The sequence below is a fragment of the Lepisma saccharinum genome, chromosome 1 (assembly GCF_977018435.1).
Source record: "Lepisma saccharinum chromosome 1, izLepSacc3.1, whole genome shotgun sequence".
NCBI lineage: Eukaryota > Metazoa > Arthropoda > Insecta > Zygentoma > Lepismatidae > Lepisma > Lepisma saccharinum.
The window spans coordinates 212,788,170-212,806,854 of record NC_139229.1 but is presented as its reverse complement, the minus strand read 5'-3'; the positions used below and the strand labels follow the sequence as shown (position 1 = coordinate 212,806,854).

At 40.0% G+C, this 18,685-nt stretch overlaps 1 protein-coding gene across 1 annotated transcript in view; it reads left to right on the top strand.

Moving 5' to 3' along the window:
- The first annotated feature begins 70 nt into the window (after nt 1-70).
- The window catches only part of Cds (CDP-diacylglycerol synthase), an 83,544-nt gene continuing 64,929 nt past the window's right edge, over nt 71-18,685 (top strand). Inside the window, exons 1-3 of the mRNA XM_083123906.1 lie at nt 71-514; nt 8,557-8,690; nt 11,165-11,357. Of these exons, the coding sequence (XP_082980032.1) occupies nt 446-514; nt 8,557-8,690; nt 11,165-11,357 (396 nt within the window). The 5' untranslated portion in view covers nt 71-445. The remainder of the gene's footprint in view (nt 515-8,556; nt 8,691-11,164; nt 11,358-18,685) is intronic.

Genomic DNA, 18,685 nt, shown 5'->3' with positions numbered 1-18,685 from the left:
TTCTGTCGGCTGCGAATATGCTCCAATCAGCTGTTTCCGTTCACTTGACAGTACTCTTGCGGCTAGTGATTGAACTACCGCTGGAAGTGCTTCGGGAAGTAAACAGGGTTATTTCTTACCATTGGATATTAAACAACCCGCAGATGATAAATTACACAATTGATAAATAATCGGAAGGATGGAAATATTTGTCTTTAGTGTGGATTCAGTGTAACATACAATAGCTTATCGGGAAGTAGCACCTAAGATGCGAGTTTAGTAAGTAGTGATGAAAAGCGAATCGAAAACCCCAGTTGCGTGTCGGAGGTAGACAGAGAAGTGAAGTGATGAATATACAAAACAATCATTGAATCTATCGGGCTTTACTGTCTGTGAACATATGCAGACATTGCGAAGGTCGTAACATTTGGCTACATAAAAGATTTTATTTAGTGTGCTCTCAAAAATGACGGAGGTGCGTAAAAGAAGAACTGAAGCCGAAGATGACAAGGCTCGGGAAACGGAAAGTGATCAGGTAAGGGCCCTTCAGTCATTTGTGAAAACCGCAGTTTATTTTCTGGACAAAAAATCCATTAAAATCAGTGCTAAATGGAGCTTGTACGATATGTAGATGTATAATATGCCGTGCTATGTTTAAAGCAGTATACAGTAATGTATGCTCTAACATGTACGGATTTATTCATATACACTGCATTGTATCTTGTGATTTAACCAGTGTTTCGGTACAATTCAAGATTTACTTAAAATGCAAGGTTGTTTTTTTTATTATTATTTGTGAGGGTGGGTTCCATTGTAGAAAGGACTAGTTCACTTAAGATATTTTCATTGTCCGACCAGTGGTTCTTGTTGAAATCGCGACAATTTGTTTTGGATTTTTTGATATTATAATTAATGATATATGTGACACACCATTATATTCGGTTAAATTGTAGATTCTTGATTGTCCACTTCCTACAGGATTACATTCATATGAATTCTGCTTATCTTCTATCATCAAACCAAATGTATTTCTTGACAGGTATCAAATACTTTACTTCTATTCGTGAGACTACATTTTCAGTAGAGTTCTAATATTGGAAGAATATTTGGTAACACTACAGTATAGGGGAGACGGATTTCTTCAAATTTACAGGAGAAAAGACGAGAAAGTATTTACGGAATTTAGTTCTGTGAACTTTCAGAAGCTGGGAAAGTGATTTTTTTGAATTGTGCAAGTCATTCGGCCTCTAAATAAGGTATTTTTCGACATTCATGTATCTCCGTTGCACGATTGCTTGTACCACCATTACTGTCGACTACGTGAATCAAATGTTCCGTGTGTTCGATTACGTAATCCCCGGTACTATTATAGTATGGGGGAGACACCTATAAATTATATATTGCGCACTTTTTTACATTGCTAACATACTATTTTGGAATGCGGAACATTTCCTAAAGTGTAATGATGCATTTCACTCGACACGTCGTGTTCTAGTGAAAACACGACGAGTTTGAAACACTGACTATGGGGTTATGTCATCTTAACACACGGAACATTGTGCTCTCGTGCAGAAAGCAAATGGCGGCAGCAGAAACAGTGTGTCAGTGTTTCAAACTCGCCGTGTTTTCACTAGAACATGACGTGTCGAGTGAAATGCATTATTTCACCTTAGGAAATGTTCCGCATTCCAAAATAGTACGTTAGCAATGTAAAAAAGTGCGAAATATATAATTTATAGGTCTTCCCCATACAATAATTGTACCAATCCTTGAACTGCATGGTCGTAACTTGTGGCTTAACTTTGGGTGCAGGGCAGAACTGAAAATGTTCCAAGTATGAATTTACAATACCGGAAGTATCTCCAATTGCTTTCAAATTCGGCCTGCTCATTAATTTTGGCCTCGTAATCGCAAATCTGCAGTTAAAAATTGGCGGTCACATCTAGAAATTGCAAAATAACCTTGTCAATTACCGCTATGATTCTCCATACACTAACATGGAAACTATATGAAGACATCTTCCTTTCCACCCAACGGTCTTGCCGGCTTGATTTGCATGTAAGAAAATGGCATCTTGCGTAAAGGTGGAAAACATGTTTGCCCTACGAACCATTCACGGTTAGGTTAGGTTAAGGGTCATCATAAACATAGTTTACAAACGCTAATCATTGCAAAAAATTGTTGTTTCCTTCATAAATCAAGGGTGTTTACTCCGTTCACGGACCTACTTTTTTCGACTTATTTTCCAATTTCTAGAAGTGACTGCTAAATTTTAACTGCAGATTTGTGATTAAGAGGTCAAAATTAGTGAGTATGCCGAATTTGAAAGAGTAACGGTTCTGATTGTTTTATGATTTCTCCTAGCAGAAAGACTAATTATCGTAGAATTTTGGAAATCATTGTCACACGAAATTTGAACCTTCCTTAAAGTAATGAGCACTGTTTGGACTCGAAAAAAGTTATTTATGTTGAAAAAAACAACTTGGAAATTACCTTACACACTTCTCATGCACAAGATATTCTCCGTCGCCACGCAACAGTAAATATCGTAGAAGCGTGGGAATGAATGTAGAAGTAAATTGGAAACTTAGTAGAATGCATTTAGGGACTTAATTTTAATGCTAAGGGAACCAAACTAATCTACCTAACCTAACCACGATAGCATATATTGAACAAAATATTAAGTGATCGCTAAAACTACCCAGTATGTGTTAACAGACATAAATCGAAATCGAACCATGTATAAATTGCATTCGTAGCATGATGAAATTGCAATAAAACAAAAAGGAACTTAGGCCTTTGAGAGCAATTGAAGATACTTCCGGTATTGTAAATTCGCTCCATGTTCCATTCCATTAAAAATAGTGTCCAGGACTGTTATGCTAAATAACTGCTACATTTCCATAATTATATAGTTATATTAATGTAAATTTTTAATTGAACATTTGGAAATATTAATTATTTATTGGAAAATTAACAAGCCAAATAGAAATTTTAAACAGACAAATTCTGTTGTGCCATGGGTTAAGTTATTTTTATATTTTAAGCGATCTATATTCTTAAATTATAAATAAGAGAAATTCAATAGTTTTTTACTATCCATGTTGAGCAATTAATATTACCCAAACATGCAAGAAATGTGGGTCTGTAGATGGGTATTCTTTCAATATTTGGAATTACGTGAGAAGTGGTCATACCGCAAGGGTATCCGAGGATTCATAAAGCATACATAGACCATAATATACAGTTTGTAGCGGGATTCTAATTTTAGTGGATATGAAACATGTGGCACACGCAGGCCCGTAGCCAGGAATTCTTTGTAGGGGGGCGAAGTGAATCCTAGGGGAGGCAAATTTTTAATATATTGTGTCGCATTGGCATATATAGCAGGGTACACAGAGGCACCTGCCCCCTCCCCCAAAAGAGATAAGTAACAGAAAAAGGATGATATCTTGAAACTGCAACGAACAAAAGAACTTTGAGCAACATCAAATAGCAACATTTCGATAATGACCCTTCCAGATTGCCAAAGAACATGAAGTTTAACATAAATACCTAGGTAGGCTAATAGGGACTGTATCTACTTGATATTTACAGGTCGATAATGTTAATAGATGATTAATATGCACCAACAACTTTGGGCCTCTCTGCAGAACTGATTAAGGGAGCCCTTTATAAATCATGCTTCATAATGATTCCCTCGAGTTTCCAGTATGCAAGATTTTTATGCACAAAGGCACAAAGGAATCTAACGAAAATCCAACAACACCATTGTGTTGTGTTATGCAAGAAAAATAGAATTAATTAAATAATAATGGTTACATATTACCTACACTTTGATGAATTGTGTAAAAATTTGTAGCTAATACACTTTTTTTGTACTTGCTAAAACTAAAACATGGGTCCCTTAGTCCACCACGGACTCTATTTCTTTCAAAGGGGAGACTCTTGCATCACTACAGACAATGTTTGCCTACTGATTACGTTAATCATTTTGCAAAATATTGTGTGAATTGTATTATATTATAGTTGAAATACATGTGTTTGACACCTGACAAACAAATAGGAATACCTTGATTGATCAATGACTTCTTGGATTACAGTGTCATCATTAATATTTCATATTAAGTTTCATAGAAATAAATTGTTTTAATATGGTGCAATAATTTCACGGGGCACCATGGCATTCTCTTTAACATTTTTTTTCATATAGATCGTTTGGCTCCCAGGGCCGACTCCTGCTGCCCCATAGCTATGAATTTGAACTTGGACTATAAGAACAGGAGACATTGCGAGCGAAGCGAGAAAGAAAATTTTACGAAATGTTTTTTTTATTTTTTATAAAATTTAAAATCGAGGGGGGGGCAATTGCCCCTCTGTGCCCCTTGCAAGTGCCCTTGGCCGTCTGGTAGAAAAATGCAAGGATCACGTAAAAACTAATTCCATCATGAGTATCCAATTGTCCTGCTATTCTTAGATTCTCCTAGTCTTGTTTTTTTTACTTAAATGTTTGCTTCCCCTAGAATGGACTTTTGTCCAAGGTCAGGGGGAGGAGACAATGCCCACTGTAGTTGGGGCACTGTTTATGAGTGTGTCTTCATCAATTTCACGTCATCCTTCATTGTTGCGATTAGCTATAAGTGGCAGAAAAGTAACGCAAAGTAACAAAAATCAAATATCCACTCCCTCTCTCTACCACACTATTACCAAAAGATAGACTTGGGAACAAAAATTTAAGAAATTCAAAGTTCATAGCAACATATCCAAGAAAAACATCCGAACACATTAGGCACCTGTAATACAAGACTACTCAAAATGTCACAACTCTTCTAGATACTAAAAATTGTGAAATCATTTCCCGAAGTCTAATCTGGAAGGGAATTTTTCCCCCCAATCCTGATACGACATTATACGGAATCCCATACACCCTAATAAATCACAAAATCAATAAGTGTCTTTGTAATGTTGCTAGAGTAACACATGATATAATTGTAAAGATTAGTGAGAATTCTAGGTAAGAATGTGTTCTGTATTTTTCACAGGGGGGGCAGAGCAAGCTCTCAGGGGGGGCAGTTGCCCCCCCTCTAGCTACGGGCCTGGGCACACGAGTATGAGTGAAGCTTCTGGTTTTAATGAAGTTTCAGTCTCCTTCCTCGAACGGTTGCTTCGGAGTAAAAATCATTTATAATTTTGGACCTATTAATGTAATGCTTGTTAAATATACAAAAAGGCAGGAAGATGAAGTCTGTAATGCCCAGTAGTGTTGAGTATATATGCCCTGAGCATTCGGGGCTAAAGAGAATGCTCACAGAGGTCAGGAATTTTTCGAACAATTGATTTAAAATTTTGGAAAATATTCTCTTAAATGATGCACACATGCACAAAAAAGTTCTGGGTTGGGACTGATGATCAATTTTCTTATTTTCACACATTGAGTTCTGGAGTCTGTTCTATCTCTGACATTTTATAGGTGTCAAATACCCCTCTGTGTTACTTCTGGAGTTTAATAAACTATGTTTTTGAATTGAATTGAATTGAAAAGTCTTTTTATTTACTACAGAGCGAGATTCAGCCTTGGGCTGCTCTACCACCTAACTCTGGTGAATAAAAGTTACAATACATACATTTATAATACTGAATAATACTGAAATCAAATAACATAACATGAATGAATACCCATTGATATAACAATCAATGAACCCGGTGGAGGCACATGGCACAGTGGTTCGGATCCCACTTTAAACCGTAGGTCCAGTCCCGATTAGCCTTACTGTGCATAAAGTGGACTTAAAACACCAACTCAAAAAAAAAAAACAATAAAAATAGAACACAAATTTGAGCACAAAATAATTATTTTTGTGAAGTATACATTGTTACGTCCGTGAAGTTAGCACCGAATTGAAACAAAATTGTTTTCCTTTTTAAATTGTTAAAATTACTTTGTTTAAAGTTACAATCAATGCTGTAAATGTTGACATGACTTGGCCTGCAGTTTGATCTTTACAAAGAAAATCATCGCAACTAGCTATCATAAATATGATTAGTTTTCTCGTCTTGTCAAAACTCAAGAATTGTACAGAGAAAAATACCCATCCTACCTGGTGGTTCTAATTATAGGAACATCCAGGCGCGGAGCGTCCATGTAAGCCAGGCTTACACTTTATTAGTTCTAGTAAAATGTATGTAATTATATGGCAAAATTCGTAAAAACTTCAAAGTTCAACTCGGCCCGATACCAGTCTTCGAGATCCTGTTTGTTAGATTGCAACACTTCAGCACCAGGGGTCACATGGGAACTCCCGCCTTCTGCTTGCGGAAAGTTGTAAGCCCTCTGAATGTTGCCTTACAAATTTCTGACCGGGAAGGACCAGTGCCTACCGTATCTGGATGGAGAAGAGCGGGCCAAACCCTAGGTTTGTAAACCTACGGCCATAGGCTTACATCAGTGTTGCAAACCTCATGTTTAGAAAAGTGTTGTTCATGGACGTCCGCGGTATTTCTTTCCACCAGAGAGGATTATGCAAAGTTTTTTTTTTTTCCCCAGGGATTGGGGTAAACTAGGTATATTTCCCTTCTCAAAATATGTGCAGCATCCTTACAATAATTAACAATTTGATGTGACTGAAATCAAATTGTATGTGTGAAAATGGTTTACATTCATTTTTCAGGAAGTGTCTCCTTGCCTTGCTCCTTCTAGACATCCATGGTTTCATTTAAACTCCGAAATTATGCTACATGCTACTAAATTGTTCTGTGATTTTCATATTATTAATGTTAATTTATAACAAAAACATAAATATTAATTCGAATGGTTCAACCAATGGCATGGGTTCGACATTATACGTGAAAAGTTTGAGAAAATTCAACCACAATGAAAAGTGGCCCTCTTGTTTTATTTATATCCCCAACTTACAAACGACTTTTTAAACTTGTGCAAGATTTAGCACCATTATGCTTGAGTTGGCTTTACTGAATACTAGCCAGCGAGACACAGGTCCTTCAAGAGGAGGGGGTCCAGCGTTGTCGGGTATGAATGATTGACTGCAAAGGAAATTTGAGCCGGTGGTGCTTCAAGGAGATTTTTTCCAGGAACAGGGAATTGTGAAGCAAAAATCTAACAGGAAGGGGGAAAAAGGAGAAACCTAAAAATAAGCGGGATACGGGAAAACTAGATACACATTCATGTGCTAAATTCTTGTTTCTGTTTTTAGCTTGTAGGAGAGCAAAAACATCAGAATTATTAAGATCTCTGTTTTCCGTTTATGTATAAACTCAGCTGGTAATAATTGAGCTAAAAAGTGCAAAAATAAATAAATGTTAATGAAAGCTGAAGATTGAACCAATTTTACAAATCTCATGTCAAATGTGAACCAAATATTATTAATTACGTAGTCTGTGATTCAAACACTCTTCGAACAGCGTTCGAAAAGCCTGTTTATGATCATTTAGTTGCTAGATTTGCTTTTACAGTATCCTAAGAAAGCACTTACATGCCCTTTGATAGAAATTTCTGGATATGTCTCTACAATTAGTGAGCATTTCTTTTATAATTAATATTGTATTTTTTTTTTAAATAAATATAGGGAATTTTGAGGCAAGAGAGGGAATTTATTTATATCCGAAAGGAATATTCCCCTCTCAGTCCGAAAGATCACTGCTTTGAACAGTTTATTTTTGTTTCCCCGTTCTTGTTGTCGAGGTAATGCTTTTGAGAATTCCATGTATTGAAAGCGGACTGTCGGTCCTGTGCTGTGGTGTGCTAGTGAAGTGCATTATGGAATAAAATGAGTGTGATTGTGCGGTGGGGTGGGTAACTTGTTGAAGACGCCATTATCCAGCAAGGATTTTGATGCCAAGAAGAAACTTATGGATGTAGGTAGGTCCACCCCTTCCTTCTCTAGCAGGCATAGTAACAGAAACAAAAAGTAAAGTGTGCCGATTTTGTGTTTCAGGGTACAAAGCTGATATTATGCGGTTGTAGAAAGTACTCAGCACTTTTCTGTTTTTAGTTTCTTTATTATCATTATTATTATTATTCATTTTATACTTTGCATATTTTTTTTATCGTTACGTTAGTCGTTGTGATAGGGATAAGGCTGACTTAATTATCAGTTGAAATGTAGGAGATGCACAGCCTAGCAAAGAAAACACCAATCCCAGGGATTTATCGAAAATTTTTAATTCGGTGAAAAATTCCAGGGAAGTGTTCTGAAAAAATGGGGGAAGGGATCGATGTGTGTGGATAAATCACTAACCATGTCAGCCCAAAAATAAGAACAACAGGAAATAACCATCATGATAGGCTTACACTGATGGAAAGATTTGAGTTTGCGCTATCACTTCTGATAGAATGTAAGGAGTCCCTAAATGATATACATATTGGCAGGCACATTGCAGGTTATTTCTGTCAATTTTTCAATGTGCTTTATAATTGAAGGTTCCCATCTTTTAAATACACACACACACAAAAGTCCTGGTTATCCCCTTGGATTGTGTTGAGTAATGAAGTTGTCTAATTAGTGCAGCAATAAAATCATTATGGACTAAGATATCTGAATCTGCTTGTTCTATTTCCAGAAAGACGAATTTGACTCTGAAGATGATAAGTCTCCAGAAGAAAAGTATACTGAAGACCTGTCAAAATCAATTGCACAGGGCACAGACAAAACACCAGAAGTTCTCGATTCAGCTTTAAAAGGACTTTCTGCAAGGTGAGTAACGTTCATATTCTTATGCAAGTTTTCCTTTTTGATAGCTTCATAGTGGGTAATTTGTTAATGGCATTTTACTCAAGTCAGTCTTTTTTTATTGTACTGTGCTTCTGGATAATAAGTAGTCACTTTGCACACATGTAGGGTTGCATGAAATAAGTTATTTCAGAGTGGCAGGGCTGCCGTTAGAGATGTGACATGCATGACAGCACACATCTTGCTGAACTAATTATATTTATGTAATATTATTGAATATTTTATTCACATTTATGTCTTGTGCAATCGTGATCACATTACAATAGGAGAATGGAAACCTCATTAGTGATAGAGCTCCATTTATAAAGAGCTTGCGTAGTTTTGAAAAAAGGAACAGTTCAATTTCTTGTTTGTGGCCCCAACTTTTTACTGATTTCCTGTCATAAACATTTTTCGAGAGGATACAGGCATCATGATCCTTTGTGTTGAATCTAAGACACCAAATTTGAGGATCTTTTGCTTCTGCGCTCTTGAGAAAATGTGAAGAGAAGAAGATAGAAAGGGAAAATTGTCCCACTTGGCATATTCCCTTTTGTGTTGAACAAATCCTCAGCTAAAATTTTTATAAATATAGAACTTCCTCAAACTCCTTCCACAGAAGGGGATTTCACAGATTTTGTCAACAAGTTTCAAGTCAATTCATTATCGTTTGAAACAGAAGATGGGGGATGATGTGATCAGCACCCTGTCCTTGGCTGCATTGCCCCCCCCCCCCAGATTTTCCTCCATGAACCCACTTTGTACAATGCTCGGTTGACACTTGAGCCACAGGTTGAAAATATCCCGGTTCTCCCCCGCTGAGGATCGAACCCGGGTCTCTTGTGTGGTAGTCGGATACCCTCATGGCTGAGCTACCATGGCACATATTTTATGTACATAGTTTGAGTCTATTACTTCCTATTTGAAATTTATTTAGTTTTGAAATTCTGAAGTGAGACATTACAGGTTGCAGATGGCAGCTTCTACTGCACTGCACGTGTTTTAACTCCACTTGTACTCACAAATCTCGAAGGGTAAAGTTGACCCTCCTTTTACCCTCGTTGGTGCAATAGATATTCTGCCGATTCGTGGGTTAACGGTTAACTCTGAGAATACTCGTGAGTAAATCGATGTTAGTGCAAACATGTATAAGACTTGCTAGTCAGCTCAGGAGCCAGGCACCTGACGTGCTTAGAAAACCTGGCAGAAGTGATGTTGGCAGGTGGTAAGGCAATATGCTGAAAGGAGTTTGTTGCGCAGTTTGCATTACATTTAAGAAGCAATTTCTCATAAAAGGGTCTATCTCAGGTCTAGAAGAGATTTCTGTTGGCTACACAAAGGCAAGAGATAATTTTTGTATTAAGGTAAGCTGGTTCGTTTTCTTGTTATTGTATTTATGTGTTCTCTAAAGGAATTTCCTATACCATCCACACCATCTGAAATTTTCATGCTTTCATAATACAAGTGTGTAAATTAAGACACACACACCTTGCTTCTTTCCATAGGTTTTTTTGGCTGAATTAATTGCTGGAAACAGTAGTGAATCCCAGGTTTGACAGCATACAAAAATACAATAACAAGAAAACGAACCAGCTTACCTTAATACAAAATTATCTCGATCTGTTTACTTTGTTACTGATGGAAGATTATTGCTAAATAAGATTTCTTGGAGATGATTAGGTTGATTTGACTTTGAAATTCTGACGCAATTAATAATTTTTTGCAGGGTAGAATATATACCATAAAATTTGTGTTACTTGTGTTTTTCGAGTCTGAGTATGTGAAATTGCAAATGTAAACTAATGACCTCAAAATAAATGTGCAAGGGGGCAAACATTGACGGCCAAGGGCACCTGCAAAGGGCACAGAGGGGCAATTATCCCCTTCGATTTCAAATTTTATGGAAGTAAAAATGCATTTCATAATATTTTTCATTTTACAGATGAAAGTACACGATAATAGAAACAAAAAAGTCTCAGTAAACATGGATATGCAAATGAACTATTTTCAAGATAATTGCGAATGTGTGATTACAAGCAGTCACTGACTTCATTGTTTGTAAACGTCGTCGCAGTTGGTAAAATGTTAATAATGTGTGCGAATGTGTGGGTACAAACCATCACTGACTTCAGTGTTTGTAAATGTCGTCCTAGTTGGTAAAATACCAATAATACAGTATGAAAAACTAGGAGATCTCATTGCTATTATTGCACATTCTACTTACTTTAACAAGGAATACAGCACAATTACTGTACACTCGTACCTGTTAAAGGAGGTGTTCAAAGTATCGTCCTTCCATCTGGATGCAATACTGTACGTGATTCTGCATTGAGTTTCGAATTCTTTCGAACATCCCCAGATCATTTCGGAATTGGTCACAAGCATGTACAATTCTCTGTTCCAGTTCTTCAACCGTGTCAACAGGAGTGTTGTACACTATGCTTTTGAGGTGACCCCAGACACAAGAATCCAAAGGATTTAGATCTGGTGACCTTGGAGGCCACTTTACAGGCCCGCCTCGACCTATCCATCTTTGATGATATCTGCTTGAGAGCTGTAGTCTCACAGCAGAAGCAAAATGTGCTGGTGCTCCATCATGCGTGTACCACATACTCTGATGTGGATCATGGGGAACGTCCTCAAGCAATCCTGGTAGATCATGCCGCAAAAACCATTGAGTCTTCTTGGAAGAATGTGTGGTCCAATGAGACGATCACCTAGTATGCCTAACCACACATTCAATGAGAAACGTTGCTGATGTGGTGCCTCATGTGGGTTTAGTACACTCCAAACATGGGAATTATGCAAATTAAAAATACCATCGCGTGTGAACCCCACTTCGTCTGTAAATAAAATGTTACTTGCAAAACGAGGGTTGAGTACAACCTGTTGTTGCATCCACTGACAAACCGTCACTATGAAAACAATCCAAATCACTGAGTCACTGAACTCCTTGGAGGTGGTAACAGTAGAGTGAATTGCAATGTAAAATTCTCCATACACTACTACGGCTTACTGGCATTTGTGCGGCAATTCTTCTCGTCGAGGTTCCTGGAGAGTGTTATACTGCTTCCAACACTATATCCTCAACTTCAGGCACAATGCTTTCCTACCATGTTCGAAGCTCCCATGTTCTTTGAGGTGCTGATGTACCCAAGTAAATGTGCGACTCTCGGGGGTGCTTTCGAGCAGTGTATTTTTCTTGGTACAAGCGTGCAGCGTCCCGTGCATTGCTGTATGGTTTTATTTTCACTATGCAGTCCAGCACAACTGTTGTGATTCCCACAGTACGATTAGACTGTGTACTGATTGTATACATACAACGTCACCTCTCGAAAATCATCTGTTTGATTGGAGCGCCACCTCTTGGAAATGTTCTGTTTGATTACAACGCCACCTCTTGGAAATGTTTTGTTTTGTAAACAAAGAGCAAATCTCGGACCGCGCAGGGAGTAATGCACTTGGTGTTTACAAAATTCAATCAATGACTGCTTGTAACCACACATTCACACATTATTATCATTTTACCAAATAGGACGACGTTTAAAAACAATGAAGCCAGTGGCAGCTTGTAAGCACACATTCGCGATTATCTCGAAAATGGCTCGTTTGCAGACCCATGTTTATTGAGACTTTTTTACTTCTATTATTGTGTCCTTTCACCTGTGTCAGTTTGCACTGTTACTTATGAGATACCCTGTATATATAACTAACTCTCTAGCCTTCTTAAACCCGAAGGTTTATGGCTGCAGCAACACAGGCCGTCCATCTGTCCCTATCCTGAGCAAGATCTATATACTCTTTTCCATCCCTACTGATTTCCTTTCGGTCCATTTCAACGTTATATATATAGAAGATAAAAGATCGACGACACTCGGAGAAGAGGCATATATTGTATAAAGAAACTTTGAATACGTACACAATTTAGTGTAAAAAAAAAGGTAAAGTGCTCCCCTGTGCATAGCACCACACCATGAAGGCGTATAGGGGGTGTGGGGGTAACGCCCCACACTTTCTTGATCTGGTCGTGAGTGGGGGTGATGTGATCAGCATCACACCCTTGACCGCCTTTACCCTCTAGGGTTTCCCCCCAGGTACCCATGTTATTCAACGCTGGGTAGGGGCGGGGCCTTCCTGGATTTGAACCGGCTGGGGATCGAACCCGGGGCCTTTAGCATGGGGTTAAAAAGACACGTTACCGACTCCACCGCGGCCACTAGCCATTATGCTATCGATGTGGAACAAAAACCAAAATGATCAGCAAACTGTAAGCTACAAGACTGTGTATTAGCCATTGTTGTATATGAATTATGAAAGGGTGAAATTTACGTTTGAAAAAGTAGGTAATTGATGCTAAAAGTCCCGATTTTAGCAGATAATATTTGCAAGAAGGGAAATGGTCAGGAAATTGAGCTTTACTAGATAAAGAGCTCTGATGTAGATGTTCTCATTCACCAAGTTTCAACCCTTAGACATGCTCCCCTTTTTTTCTATAAACGATTAAAAAGTTAGAAATGTGAAAAAACTGCACCTTTCACAGGTAGATATCTCTTGTGTAGGACCTTATAAAAATATACAATCCCTCCCCATAACAGTTCGGTCAAAAAGTGTGCTACATGCTACACAAGACTATTTGTTGTGAAGGAAATAACAAAAACAATGATGTTACCTCCAAACAGGTGACATAGTTGCATGTATTTATGATGCAAACTGGTATATTGGAATTGTTGAAGAAGTCAGGATCGAACGTGATGACCTCAAAGTTAATTTTTATGAGTCACAAGGACCACGAACTTCATTCCAAATTTCAACAGACGATAAGACATGGGTGCCTTTCAAGAACATTTTAAGGAAGCTTACACCCATTGAGCTTACATAGCTGAAATCTCGCAACTTTTTTGTGGAAAAAACTGTTTAATAAGTAACCCAGTGTTGTTCTTGTATGCTTTGATATACCTCTTTGTGAGTTATTCGTCCACTGTCAATTGATTTATGATGTATATACAGTAACCTCTCATTTATCCGTACTTGGCATATGCTTATTTGTAGGTATAACTTTTTGACCGAACTGTTATGGGGAGGGATTGTATATTTTTATCAGGTCCCCCACCAGAGATATCTACCTGTGAAAAGTGCACTTTTTTATCTTTTCTAACTTTTTAATCGTTTATTGAAAAAAAAGGGGAGCATGTCTAAGGGTTGAAACTTGGTGAATGAGAACATCTATATCAGAGCTCTTTGTCTAGTAAAGCTCAACTTCCTGACCATTTCCCTTCTTGCAAATATTATCTGCTAAAATCGGTACTTTTAGCATCAATTACCTACTTTTTCGAACATCCTTTCATAATTCATATATATCAATGGCTAATACACAATCTTGTAGCTTACAGTTTGCTGATCGTTTTGGTTTTTGTTTCACATCGTTAGGATAATTAGGGGCTGAGATATTTCAGATTTGGTAACCACTTACGACACCACCAAATGGCGGATCTTTGAAAACAAATATGGCTGCCACTCGAAACCTACAGCCACTAAAATTAAAATAATGACGTGTTTTCAACTAACAACATGGTAAAGTAACTGCACAGAAAAAAATAGATTTTTTTAAAAATTGTCGAGCAACAAGGATTGGACCACTTGACATGGATTGTCCCTAATATTCAGAATGCATTTATCGTGCCTGTTCTGCCATTCAAAAATACAGTTTTTGTACTTGTTTTCCATCATTAATTAATGCGAAATTGAACGTTTTTTTTAAACAAAACACCGACTTCTTCCCCGTTTTTGTCTAATTTACGAGGATGATAATGTCTTTGACACAACTGCCACTACTAATAATGATAATAATAGTCATAATAATGTCAATATTATTATTGGTACGTTTATCCTGGTACTTGCCCCCCCCCCCCCCCCCCCCAGACAAAATTTTGTTGTTGCGCCTCTAGTGCATGTGTGTGGGTGTTGAGTGGCGGTAATATGCAAGGTTGAAATAGAGAAAACATCTGCTTGTGGCCGTGAATTTTTTGAAAATTTGCCTTGAAAACTGGGAATTATACTTGAATTTTTTCATCGTCCTAGAATAGCCACCCTGAATCAACATTCACACAATACGACTGATTCCCCAGAAGCCACCATTATACAAGTAATGTAACATCAATGAGAACCTTTGGATTCGTGCATGTTAACACTTTTAGTCCCACATTGAAGCATTCATTGGTGCTGAAGGCAGCTGCATTAGATAACCCTGTACTACAAACATTACTGCATCTCTGCACCAAGTTTTTCATCTATGCATTTGCATTGTTCTCCAGATATGGATATTTTTCATTTGACCTCCAATGTACCATCAAATACCTTACGCAACCTGTGTAAAAAAAATCAATAACTTTGGAATGATGGCTCTCTGAATAAGGCTAAATGCACCTTATTATATGAAATTTTCCAGTCTACAATTTTTTGTCTCTCCATTTGTATGTGTCGCATGAGATCTGAGTTATGATGCAATTTTCAATTTTATTTTTTAATCAAGTTGATGCTGGCCATCAACTGACAAACCTGAAATGGACATTTTTCAGATTCAGCATTTCTTCTACAGTGAAATAAAGTATCTGTATCTGGAAATGCCACTAATAAAAATATACAAGGTGTTTTATTTTGTTATACTAGAAACAAAGTAAGGTGAGATAATCATGGATGTGGTTGCACTGGGTCAAAAGGCAAATGACACTAGATATTGCACATTTTTACAGTGTGTTGTATAATTTACCCTCGCCTCTTTCTCCTTATCTCCATAGCTGTTTTAGCAGTGGAGGGTATCCAGAATGGAATTTGGGGAGGAGTGAATTTTAGCCTGGCTTTAGGAATTGGATTTTTGGGGAATAATCACCAAATTAAAGGGTGTTGGCTTACCTGGTTGTTTATTCTAAAAGAACACTACAGCTAGATGAACACTACAAACACTAAGTAAAACTGCAAGAGACCGCTCCCGTCGTTGTCCTGGAGATGGCTGAAATCTCTCTCTCTGGCTCTTTTCTTCCCCAGTCTTTCACCCCTGGTTCCAGGGGTCAAATCCCTTGCGTCTGGTAAGGCGGTTCCTTCTCCCCCCGTTAGGTGGCAGCAAAAGTCAGCGGCTTTAGGTGGCTGTCGCTACACCAGCCCCCCACGGAGAAAAAGGGTTACACCTTGTGTGGGAGGCGAAATCTTACGCGTCGACCAGAACGGGTGACGTAGTCACCTTTTGGTGCTGGACTCTCTTGCCGTTGCGCCGATGGTGGTTGGTTGGTGGGGGGCTGCGTTGGTGTCTCTGAGGAACCCTTGGTTGGTGGGACGTCCTCCGTCCAGGTGTAGGCTGGTTTGACCCGGTCAATGCTGACGCGGGTCTCACGACCGTTGAGACGCAGGGTGAAGGTCTTGCCGTCTTTGCTTAGGACTTGGTGTGGTCCGGAATACGGTGGTTGGAGGCTGCCTCGTACGGAGTCGTCACGGAGAAAGACGTGGGTGCAGGTTGACAGGTCCTTGAAGATGAAGGTGCTGGGTTGATTGTGACGGGAACCGGATTGTGGTCGCAGGCGAGCCATGTGTTGCCGAAGTCTGGAAACCAGGTCGGAAGGGTCTTCCATCCGGGTGGCTGTTGGTGGCACGATGAGCTCTCCTGGGAGTCGGAGAGGTTCGCCGTACACCAGTTCGGCAGGCAATGCTGCGAGGTCATCTTTGATGGCTGCGCGAATCCCAAGGAGCACGAGGGGCAGGGCTTCTATCCAGGTGGAGCCAGGGTGGCACATGAGTGCTGCCTTGAGGTGGCGGTGAAAGCGCTCGACCATGCCGTTGGCGCATGGGTGGTAGCTGGTGGTGCGATGGCGCTCGGAGCCGATGGTCCGTCCTAGTTCGCGGAAGAGTTCTGATTCAAATTGCCGCCCTTGATCTGTTGTGATGCGGGCGGGGGAACCGAATCGCGAGATCCAACACGATGTGAAGGCCGTCGCGACGTCCGCCGCGGTGATGCGTTCCAAGGGGTAGGCTTCGGGCCAACGGGTGAAACGGTCCACGGCTGTCAGGCAGTACTTATAGGGTCCCGCTGATGGGAGAGGCCCGATCAGATCGATGTGCACGTGCTGAAACCTTGCAGACGGAGGAACGAAATTGCCCAATGGTGCGTGCACGTGTCGGGAAACTTTGGTGCGCTGGCAGTCTTGGCACGATCTGGCCCAAGCGCGACAGTCTTGCTGGACTCTGGGCCAGACGAAACGCGACGCGATTAGGCGCGCGGACGCTCGGGTACCGGGATGACTGAGGCCGTGCAAGGCATCAAAAATGCGGCGGCGGTGCGCGGCGGGTACATACGGCCGGGGTTTCGCGGTGGAGGTGTCGCAGAAGAGCTTGACTTCGGTGCCAGGTATGTCCATGAGCTGGAGGTGGAGATCGCAATCGCCGTTCAGGAGCTCACGGAGCTCATCGTCCTCTTCTTGGGCGGAGGCGAGGGAGCGCAGATCGGGGGAGGGAGTGTTCCCGCGAACTGCGTCCACCCGCGATAGCGCGTCCGCCACCACGTTAGAGGTGCCTTCAATGTAGCGGATGTCCGTGGTGAACTGAGCGATGAAGGAAAGTTGGTTGAGTTGCACTGGAGGTAGTTTGTCACGCCGCTGCTGGAAGGCGTAGGTGATGGGCTTGTGATCCACGTATATGGTGCAGTGTTGCGCTTCCAGGATGTGACGAAAGTGCTGAACGGCTGCGTAGACTGCGAGAAGTTCGCGGTAGTACGGTGGCCACTCGGTCTGCTTGGTGGTGAGTTTCCGGGAGAAAAAGGCGAGGGGTTGCCACAAGCCGTTGGCGAAAGGGGTCAAATCCCTTGCGTCTGGTAAGGCGGTTCCTTCTCCCCCCGTTAGGTGGCAGCAAAAGTCAGCGGCTTTAGGTGGCTGTCGCTACAGATTTGGAAGGGGCGAATTTTAGCCTGGCATTAAGAATTTATTTTAACCTGTTTGGATTGTTTTTATGTACGAAGGTTGCTCCAAAAGTAATGCCTCCATTTTTTGTTTCGGATAAACTACAGCAGATACAAAAGATCACAATACACCATTGAATAAAGCACAGTTTCAGCTACAAGGCACTATTTTTCTATGTAATCACCACCTTTCTCTACATATTTTTGCCAGCGATGAACAAGAGCCTGTATTGCCATGCTCGTAACAAATCACCACCAACCGATTTAGTCCACTGTTTCACAGCTGTGATGATGGCATCAAATGTTGAGAAATGTTGCCTACACAATGCATCTTTCATTGACCCGAAAAGATGGAAATCCGATGGAGCCAAATCAGGACTGTATGGTGGATGTGGAAGAACAGTCCAGCCAAATTTGTCAATGTGTTCTTTGGTCATTAAAATCTTGAGTGGCTTGGCATTGTCATGCTGCAGGAAAATGGTTTCCCTCTTCTCTAGTCTGACTCGGATACTCGAGTCTAACTTTGTTAGTGAATTGCAATATAGCAGTCAGAGTTGATTGTTTCTCCGTGCTCCAGGAAATCCAGAAGGATGACTGACCTCTTTCCTTTCCTATAACACACTACACATCACTTTACCCGATGATGACTGCACCTTAAACATCTTCTTTGTTTTGGAATTCTCATGTCGCCGCTCCATTGACTGTCTTTTTGACTTTTGCTCGTTGTGGTGACACCACGTCTTGTCACCAGTGATGATCTGATCCAGAAAATTGTCATCTTCAGCCTCATATAGGTTCAATAGGTCTCGACAAACATCAACACGGAACTCTTTCTGGTCCTGTGTAAGCATTCACGGCACCCACCGTGCACAAACTTTGTGATATTCCAGTTTCCTTAATATGATATCCAATGCATTGAAGCCAATATTCAGCTCTATGCACAGTTCCCTGGTCATTCATTATTCGCCAATTCGAATGGATAAGCTCATTAAGTCTCATCTCGTTTTCTGGTGTGATGGATGTTTTCTGTGGATGGCTGTCC